The 10,456-nt window shown below is 49.2% G+C and overlaps 1 protein-coding gene across 1 annotated transcript; it reads right to left on the minus strand.

Moving 5' to 3' along the window:
• Window positions 1-4,870: 4,870 nt before the first annotated feature.
• On the minus strand, window positions 4,871-10,020 carry Aldh1b1 (aldehyde dehydrogenase 1 family member B1). The gene is made up of 2 exons (XM_028770247.1): window positions 9,906-10,020; window positions 4,871-7,023 (listed from the first exon to the last, which is right to left on the minus strand). Exon 2 carries the CDS (start codon window positions 7,012-7,014, stop codon window positions 5,455-5,457), a length of 1,560 nt encoding a protein of 519 aa, XP_028626080.1. The 5' UTR covers window positions 7,015-7,023; window positions 9,906-10,020; the 3' UTR covers window positions 4,871-5,454.
• Between the last annotated feature and the right edge of the window lie 436 nt (window positions 10,021-10,456).

Consider the following 10,456-nt stretch of genomic DNA (forward strand, 5'->3'; position numbering starts at 1 on the left):
GGTCCTGACTTTCATTTTTGTTGTTGTTTTGTTTTGTATTGTTGATGTTGCTTAGAAACAGGCTCACACTGTGTAGTTTAGGGTGGCCTGAAAAATCCATATATAGACCAGGCTGGCCTCAGCTGTCTGAGTGCTGGAATTAAAAGTGTGACTCTATCATGTTTAGCCCTCTACTTGACGGTGTTTGTTAGTTTTGTTTTGCTTGCATGTATGTCTGTGCACTATCTGCATGTAGTACCCAAAGAGGCCAGGAGAGGGCATCAGATCCCCTGAAATTGGAGTTAACAGATGTAAGCCACCATGTGGGAGCTGGCAACTGAACCCAGGTCTCCTATAAGAGCAGACACTCTTAATGACTGGACTGTGTCTCTCCCAGCCCCCTACTCGTAGTTTTTAAACCAACCCTAACCATCCACTATTCCCAACCTGATCCTTCTGAGACTTCTGAACTTGTAGGTCCCACTATTCACTCATACATACTCGTGTCTCACTACTCTGTCCTCTCATTTCCCGATGGACAGAGTGAGGAAAAGGATGGATCGGGTACTAGAAGGATGCAAGTCACTGTGTGGGAGAAGAAGGCATCAGGTTCCTGCCAGCTATGGTGTGAGAGCCTGCTGAAGGCTGAGCCACCACTCACCCAGAAGAAGTTTAGAGAGAAAGCAATAACATCCACATAATTTTAAGTATAACATATTTAAGCTTTTCTATTTATTATTGCTGTTTATGCTCATTATGCCTAATCCATAAACGCAGCTTATCATAGGCATGTACAGGAAAATATACATAGAAAATAGTAAATGTGCTTTCCACACAAGTCTGTGGGCCTGGGTTTGATCCACAGAACCCACATAAGAAGCTCGGTTATGGGGCTGGAGAGATGGCTCAGCAGTTAAGAGCACTGACTGCTCTTCCAGAGGTCCTGAGCTCAATTCCCAGCAACCACATGGTAGCTCACAACCATCTGTAATGGAATCTGATGCCCTCTTCTGGTGTGTCTGAAGACAGCTATAGTGCACTCATATATGTAAACTAAATGAAGAAGGAGAAGGAGGAGGAAGAGGAGGAAGCAGCAGCAGCAGCAGCAGAAGCAGCAGCAGCAGCAGCAGAAGCAGCAGCAGCAGCAGAAGCAGCAGCAGCAGAAGCAGCAGCAGCAGAAGCAGCAGCAACAGCAGGGCACAGTGGTACAAACCTGTAATCCCAGAACAGGGAAGTAGAAATGGCTAGATCCCTGGGGCTCACTGTCTAGACAGCCTAGCATAATCAACAAGCTGCCAGCCAATGAGAGACCCTGGCTCAAAAAAATAAGGTCACTTCTGAAGAATGACCTCTGAGATTTCTGCCTTCCACAGGTACACACACTCATGCATGCACCTGCAGGCTCATGTGCCCGCATCTGCACAAACGTGTACACGCATACACATGAAACTCAGTCTGAAAGCTGTCTTTGAGGAGTCTTGGAAATGTATTCTCCACAGGTGAGGGGGGTACCACAGTGATTCTAAAGCCTGTCTTCAACCCCAAAGGTGTTTCCTTGTTATCCTAGACCACCAAAAGCTGGGTCTTAGTAAGGTGGATAGTTTTCCTACAGGTTTTGCGATGAAATTAATTCCTATCTTTAGAAAATGCCGTCCTCCTGTCTCCCAGGATTGAGGATGTAGGCCAGACAATCAGAACCATGCAGCAGGGACGAGTCCCCTCTAATGACTTCCCTCATTCTCTGGCTTCACTGGGAACTCATGATCGTTAAATCAGAGAGACTTATTATGTGATATTTTAATTAATTAAGGGAAACCGCATTGCTCTGGTGTCTGCAGCTTAATGAATTCAGGACACAGAGCCTGACACCAGGCTTGCCACGGTGGCTCAGGAGGGCCTAATTCTCTCCTGCATTGTGAACACCATTATAAGTCAGGGCTGCCTGTGAGCTCTGTCTTGATGCCTCTGCCTCTAGAATACTTAGATTCCAGGTGTGTATCACCATGGCTGATTATCTGTGATACCAGGGACCAACCCCAGTGTTTCATGCATGCCGGGCAAGAACTCTATTTGCTGAACTATATCCACAGTTCCAAGGCTCCCTTCTACAGTAGCTGGCACCTCATACACACCCCAACCAGAAGGGCTACCTTTGACTCTCCTCTTGCACTAGTCTGTCTCCCTGTTATCTTACCCTGCTTCATGGTTGGCCAGGATCTCCCACTATGCCATACCCTGCTCAAACTAATGTCATAGTGGACAGAGTAACAGTGACCTACACAGTCTGTCCCAAGTCCTTTGTCCACATTGAAGCAAAGTGCCCTTTAGAATTTGAATATGAGCCTTTAGAAATTGAATATGAGCCTATGCCTGTCCGGGCTTCCTACTGTGGGGCATGGCTTCCTAAGGGTGCAAGCCACACTGCTCCAGTCCCTGCCTACCTAGCTTCCCAGTCTCCCTGCTCCTGTGGGAACAGCTTACCTGTCTCTCCATCTCTGAGTTCTCATAGGCTCTGCCCTTCCCTCTCCTAGAAGGCCTACACCTTACCAATGGTCTTGTCACCTCCTCATCCATCAGGATTCTTGTCCCATTCCTGCCGGGCCTTGCCCTTAGGGTGAGCAGAGTGGAGCAAGCAGAGGAGAGAAAGGAGGGTCCAGGTTGTGTCAGCTCTACTTAGCTGTCTAACAGATGCTGACAGCATCTGGGTGAGCTGGTGCCCTGTGGGTACTTGGTAAATCCACTCCTTTCCTCTTGTGGCCCTTTGATGTCTTGGTCTCTGCACTCACTCCTACTTGGCACTGCGCATGTCATTCTGTTCTGTAACTGTCTTGCTTACTGTGAGCCCCACAGGGCCATCTGTCTGACTCACTTTCTCCCAAGGGTCCACCTACAATCAGGTCTCTTTCTCTTTCAGATCAACGAATGATCTGAGCGAATTAGTAAAAGTGGGAATCACCAGAGATCAGCCTTGTACCTGTAATGGTGTCAATCCAAATGAACGTCCCTAGATGACATCAGAGCTGGCAAGGGCAGGTGTAGCTGAGTCTTAAGCACTGTTGTGGATTGGGTATCACAGACTTGGGCATAGAAGCTTGATTAGGTGGGCTCCTTTGACCTTTCAGGCATGCTCATATGAAACTAACCCAAATAAGCTGTCTATTAAACCTCTCAGTGGATGGGTCTGTGGTTAGGAGCACTTGCTGTTCTTAAAAAGGACCTGAGTTCAGATCCCAGCACCCATGTCAAGCAGCTCACAGATACCTGAAACTCCAGCTACAGGGCATCCAATACCATCTCCTAGCTTCTGTAGGCACCCGAACACACATGGCATGCAAACACAGATGCCCATACATTGATGTGTACATCAATGCATCTTAAAAATAAGTAAATCTCTCAGTTTCTACTTACTTACTGGAAAAATAAATGAATAAAAATCAACACCCTTGCTTTACAGCACTGTCTTAAGGCCCAAGTGGTGTGTGAAGAGACCTAGTACCGTGCTTGGCCAAGTAAGTATGAGCTTGGTGGGAGTCTGTAGAAAGGATGACTGGATCCATGGACGGCCTCCAACCCTTAGTATCTACCACAGCTCAGACTTGCAGTCCAGACATGCTATATTTCACCAATGCCCAGGGACACCTCCCTTCCTCATTTGAGGGGATATAGTCTATTCTGGAAGGGAAGGTATGGCAGTGGGAAGTCCCTGTCACTCTGTTTCCACAATCATGAAGGAATGAATAATAATGTGCACCAGGCCTTCTTTCTTTGCCCTTTCTAATTCAGTCTGGATGCCCAGGCCATAGAATGGCACCAGCTACGTTTAGGGTGGGTTTTCCCAATATGGCTAAACTCTGGGAGACTGAGACAAGCCAGTCAAGTTGACAATGAAAATTAGCCATCATACTATGAAACCTTCACAACTATGCCATAGGGGAAGGGGTTGCAATGGCCTCTTAAGAGAAATGCATAGAGTTAGGGTCATGTCAACCTTAGAAACGTCTCACAGGCATGGTGTCCTAGAAAGGGAAGAGAGACACAAACAAACCCACAACCCTTGAGAAGCAGCTTCAGACTGGAGATAGACTTCGGCTGGGAGAGAGACTGCTTAGCATCCACAAAGCCCTGAACTTGACCCACAGCAGCTCATAAAACTGGGTGTGGAGGAGGTGCAGAGCTGCGATCTCAGCACTCAGGAGATGGAAGCAGGAGTATCAGAAATTCAAGGTCATCCTTCGCTATATATAAGGTTCTGAAAAACAGAATTGTTTTGATGACAGGTTATTGAAAAGATGACCAGAGCATAGGACTCACAAGATGTAATATTCACAGGCTGTGGTGATCACAGGCTGCAGACTTCATTGGGTGTAGCATTCACAATGAGCAATGTTCAAAACTTGGAGTGCTCTGTAAGCACCATGATCTATTACAAAGACGACAAGGAGATAGCTGGGCTTCAGCTTCTGACCTTGACCTGCAGGCTTAGACTTTCTTTGACTACCACCACAGTGTGTGTGTGTGTGTGTGTGTGTGTGTGTGTGTGTGTGTGTGTGTGTAGACACTCTCTCACACACACACTCTTGCACACACACACTTGCATGTGCACAGGCAACAAGACTAACAATAAATGAACTCTGAGGTTGGAAGCTAGCAAAGCCCTCTTGATAAGGTGATTCAGTAGAGGTTAGGAGGGTGACAGTGGAAGTCCCTAAACGACACAGACTTGCTCTGGGTAGGAACCATCACATTTCCCATGGGTCTTTGTGCTTAGTCATCAGCCAAGAGAAATCAAAAAGAAACCTAGAAGTTTGGAGGTGCAGGGGTAGAGATTACTAACTGAGTCCCCTCTGAGCCAGAGACAGTAAAATGTTCAGGATAAAGAAAAGCATTGATATAGATTTGCAAATAGAACACTGAGCTTATTTTAATTTCAAAGTGAAATTAATTCCCATACCCTAATTAAGTACACAATTTGGTAGTAAAGCAGTACAACTGCAAAGTTGTCCGACTATGTCCATTGCCCATTTTCACTCCATTTTCAAAACTTCCCCAAGAGGAGGCCACATCCAGGAGCAGCCGTTCCTCCCTCCCCCGAGTCCCTGCCAATCACGGATCTACACAAGGCCAGCGTTCTCCACTAAACATTCTGTTTTTGAGGATCGTTCATGTTGCCCCTGGATTAGTCCCTCATTCCTTTTATGGCCAGTCAATGGTTTTGAATATGCATGCCTTCTGGAGACTCCTAAGGTTTCCCGGCAATAACTCATCAGTGCAGTGGGACCTGGGGATGAGATGGGCTGCACTCTGAGGCCAGCCACTGTCTCTGCTTTAAATAGAATAGCTCTGATTTGACTACTTTATTTGTTGACATTTCTTGTAACACTTCATTGGGAACTCAGGCTGAAATCAAATTTTGCCATCTGCTGGCTGAATGTTGTGGAGCTGTAGGACAGTGCTGGGCCTCCAAGGTGGCCAGTCTCAAGAATTCTTCTCAGGAACCTTGATGGTTACAGTCTTCACCTCCGTGTAGGCTCTAAGTCCATCCTCCCCCAGCTCCCTGCCATTGCCCGATTCCTTAAAGCCTCCAAATGGCGTGTGGCAGGTGACAATATTGTAGGTGTTCACCCATACCGTCCCGGCTTGCAGGGCCTGGGTGAAGTACAAGGCCTTGTCCAGGTCTCGGGTGAACACGGCCGCAGCCAGGCCGTACCTGGTGCTGTTGGCTCTCTGGATTACTTCCTCCATCTTCTTGAACTTGAACAGAGGCTGCACAGGCCCGAAGATCTCCTCCTTGGCGATCCTCATGTCATCCTGAACATCCCCGAAGACTGTGGGCTTGATGAAGAAGCCACGCTCCCCAAAACGCTCCCCACCACAGAGAAGCTTCGCCCCTTCCTTCTGTCCAAGTCGGATGTAGCCCAGGATTTTTTCAAACTGCTCCTTGTCCACCTGAGGTCCCTGCTGGGTGTCCAACTCAAAGGGGTTCCCCACTTTCCTCTGCTTGGCCTTCTCCACAGTTCTCTCGAGAAACTCTTGATAGATGGACTCTTCCACAAAGGTCCGGGATCCCGCACAGCAGCACTGTCCCATGTTGAAGAAAAGGGCTTCGTGACACTGGTCCACAGCATGATCCATGTCAGCGTCTGCCAGCACGATGCTGGGGCTTTTCCCACCCAGCTCTAGGGTGACTCTCTTGAGGTTGGAATCACCAGCGGCCTTCTGAATCAGGTGGCCCACCTCAGTGGAGCCCGTGAAGGCGACTTTATCCACATCCATGTGCTGGGCAATGGCTGCTCCTGCAGTGGGGCCATAACCAGTGATGATGTTCACCACTCCTTGGGGAAACCCTGCCTCTTTGATGAGGGAGGCCAAATACAGAGCAGAAAGTGGGGTTTGCTCGGCCACCTTCATGACCACGGTGTTGCCTGTGGCGAGTGCTGGGGCCAGCTTCCAGCCCTGCATGACCAACGGGAAGTTCCAAGGAATTATCTGGCCACAGACACCCACTGGCTCATGTCTGGTGAAGCAGAAATGTTCGCCATCCATAGGGATGGTCTTACCATGCCACTTGTCAGCCCAGCCGGCAAAGTAACGGTACACCTTGATGACTTCATCCAGATCCAAGACATAGGACTCCTGGAAAGGTTTCCCATTATCCAGGGTCTCCAGTGAGGCCAAGTACACTCGATCCCGTTCCACAAGATCAGCTAGGCGGTTCAGCAGCCGGCCCCGCTCTGAGGCATCCATCCTGCGCCATGGGGACCCCAGGCGGAAGGCTTCCCGGGCCGCCTTTACGGCCAGATCCACATCTGCCCGGTCTCCTTCAGCTACATGCCCGATGACCTCGCCCGTAGTGGGGTTCACTGTGGGGAAGGTCTTTTTGCTGACCGCATCGTGCCACTCATTGTTGATGAACAGCTGGTTGTAGCGAATCTCTGGGTTTGGGATTGGGTTCGGGAGAGCAGCTGCTGTAGAGTATGAGGTAATCCGGCCCTGGAGGCAGAGAAGCCGGGGCACCAAGAATCGGGCGCTCAGCATCCTGGGGACCTTGGAGCAGATAGAACAAAACAAGCTGAGCAGGTGGGAGTGGACAGAGCTACCCAGAGCCTCAGTGACAGGAAGGAGTGTGCCCTCCTAAAGCATAGGCTGCGGGGTACAAAGTCTACCCATCATGTCCCCTTCAAGACTGGTCCACTCTTTCGCCTCTTCTGGGTCTCTATCAAATATCACCCGTTCTGTGCAGTCCTCCTTGGTACTCCTGCTGCAGTGTTTGAAAGGGACCTGTGGCTCATTACAATGCTAAAGTCTACATTTCTGGATGGAAATTTAAGGTGCGAAGGAGACACATGACATGAAGCTGTGCGTGGGTTGAATAGGACATTTGAGGAAAAGCCCACACAGTGGAAATGAGGCAGAAAGCCCAGTCTGTGCGACAGAAGTCTGGTCCCCTGTGAACCTTCAACATTAGAGAAGCTAAACTCCTCTCCAGCCCCACTCCCTCCCCGCTGGAAATGGCCTGACCTTTAATAACCTGCCTCTGCTACAAATATGTGTTTCTGCTTAGTTCCCTATCTGGGAACACCAGAATCAGGAACTGGGACTGGCGATATAGCCCAGCTGATAAGAGTGTTTGATTAGCACATACGAAGCCCTAGGTTCAATCACCCTATGACATAAACCACGTATGGGGCTCATCCCTGTGACCCTAGCACTTAGGAGGTGGAGGTAGGAGGATCAGGAGTTCAAGGCCATCACTGGCTCCATAGTGAATTTGAAGATGAACTCTGATACATAACAGATTCTGTCTCAACAAACAACGGCAATAGCAAAGCAACCTTGGGGACACCTCTGGAGCTGCCCTCCATACCTCCAAAGTACGTTTCTCAATGTCATTCACCATGTACTGATTTTACACACGTGTGCATCATTGTCTCTAAGCATGTTAGTAGGATGGGCTCCTCTGGGGCAGGGATTTTTGTTGCTGTCATTCTATGTTCTGCTAGTGTCGCAGACCCCAAAGGAAGGGACTCTGAGGGATCAGAATGTCTCCAGGAAGCCCCTTTCTGAGAGTGGCAATACCCTGGAGCTTCAGAAGATACTCACCAATCCAATAATTTGTGTCACAGCTAAAATTTGCACATGCACACCTCCTGGTTTGTGTTTTACCTTTTCTATGAAATTTTAGTGTGGTTACAGGCAAAGCCAAGAGAAACTAAGAACTTTTCTTTCTCTAGTTCTGGCCTAAACCACACACAAAGCCCTTCTCAAGCTGGATGCACTAACCCACCACTATAACCAAACAAGCCCTTGGGAGTCCAAGGCCTGCCTGGTCTACAGCGTGAGACTCTGCCTCAACAAAACAAACAACACAAAGAATTATTAATTCTGCTCTTCCATCAGATTCACCTCTATGGTTCTGTCTGGTCCTGGTGTAGACCTGAAGCACAGTAGCTACTCAATAGGCAGACCGAGTGACATGCTAAGGGAACATGGAGATTTCCACAAAGGCCACCGAGGAACTGGCCTGAGATCTGAGCAAGAACCCTAGAGACTTGGGACCTCAGTGCCCTCAAATGTAGAGTTCCCTGGGGTGGTGTTGATTGGGGTCTTACATGTATAAAACCAGAGACATGCCACTCTGGCAGGCAACCGAACACTCAGGGCCTAAGAAACCAATCTGGCAGAGCCCCCTCCCCCAGGGCCCCCCGGACCCCAGCACAGTGGGACAGGGCTTTCTGGGGTGCAAATCAAGCATTAGCTGAGGTATGTCTGTTTATTGTCACCTAAAACAGCAGTGACTTTACTAAACGTGATAACATGATAAAATTTAAACATATCTAAAATTGTATAAACAACTGTTAGACAGTGTTTCTACTTCCTAACTTAGTTACACAGTCGATCTCTGGCCAGGATAGAAACATTGTGCCTTTTCTGTCTCGCTCAGAGTCTTGCTCCACCCAGCAGTAAAATATAATTGCACCATCCTGACCCCCAACCCTTTCAACCCTCTGCCCCATGTGCAGGGAAAGAAACAAAGAACGCATCCAGGAAAGCAAGGCTTCAGCCAGCGCCTTAGCCATACAGAGATCAATGCTGACCAGAAAAAAGCCCTCCCAGGGGAACCTGAGCCAGCAGGCGTATCAGGGACATTGGCTTAGTTCAGGGATCTACACACCTTGTAACCAAGAAGCCAGAACCGTGTGTGTCTGTGTGTGTGTGTGTGTGTGTGTGTGTGTGTCTCTGTGTGTGTCTGTGTCTGTGTGTGTGTCTGCGCGCGTGCGTGCGTATGTGCGCACATGTGCAAGTTAGGTTAGAGTGGTTAAGCAGACAGGAACGAGGTTGGTCCCAGCTAACTGGGTAGTAAACTGTTCTTAGGTCACACCAAGGCTCTGCCGCTCGGAATCTTCATGGGGGCCAAACCATTGCTTTCATTTTTCACATAGGAAAGTCTCTGGTCACAGATTATCTCACTTTACAGCTTGCAGTTCATCTTCTCACTGTAAATTCAGCAGCCTCCCTGCACCCCTCAGGTTGAGTAGAACAGATTTTGATGGCTACTCTAGAAAGGACCACAGAGGTTCAGGGACAGTACAAAACTCTCTCATCCTTGGATTCCCAAAGGCCTAGCTTTGCGTTTCCTCCCGAAAGTCGGATACTCAGTGCTCACTGAGTGAAAGGCCTGCAGCCAGGACCCGGGAACACCCACTTGAGCGAAGAGAGCTCGGGTCCTAGCCTTTCCACTGTGGCCAGTGGCTCTCGCACCAGATGGGAAAAGGTTTGGGAGGTTCTGTGTTCCCCCAGCCCATTCAGTGTCTCCCCGATAGGAAGCGGTGTGGAAAGGGCCCAGCACTGCACCCGGGGGAGACCTGCCATTAGGGGGACCGAAGGGGTGGCGTGCCCCAACGCGGAAAGAGGGCGGCGGTAGCTACCTGCAGCAGGCAGTCTGGGGCTCAGGCTCGGTGTCTCGTTCAGGCTCAAATTCTGGTAGCAGTCAGCTTTCTCCTGTCGGTTCTGCAGCTGTGTGGACCCGCCTCTGCCCAGCAGCTAGGCAGCCAATGTGGTTCCGTCACCAGCTAAGTTCCGCCTGTTCCCAGCACCGCCCACCACTGAGGGATCTCGGCTCAGCACCCTGATTTCCCCTTTCCTACCTTCTTAGGTCCAGCATCCCGCATCTTCCAGAGGTTTCTGATTGGACTCCTCTGGAGTAGGCAGCTCAAGTCTGAGAGCCCTTTGGCAATCAAAAGAGGGACCCAGAGAGGGGCAGGGTTTTCCTAGGATCACAAGCCCGGATCTATCCTCCAGACAACCATTGACAGACCTTGTTGATAGAGTGTCAACTGATCGGTATTTTTGAGCCTGTTTGACTAAGACAGTACTGAAAATTCTTATTCCAAGAATCATGAGCAGATCGGATACCCTCCAAACAAAATGGGCTACGTTGTTTATAAAGTCTTTATTGACCATCAATCTCTGCTTTTGG

This window comes from Grammomys surdaster, unplaced genomic scaffold, assembly GCF_004785775.1.
Source record: "Grammomys surdaster isolate TR1022 unplaced genomic scaffold, NIH_TR_1.0 199, whole genome shotgun sequence".
In the NCBI taxonomy this organism is placed as follows: Eukaryota; Metazoa; Chordata; class Mammalia; order Rodentia; family Muridae; genus Grammomys; species Grammomys surdaster.

What these genes read in the sequence shown, in the direction of transcription:
- Aldh1b1 (XM_028770247.1), bottom strand. Translation starts at nt 7,014, where the DNA reads ATGCTGAGCGCCCGATTCTTGGTGCCCCGGCTTCTCTGCCTCCAGGGC.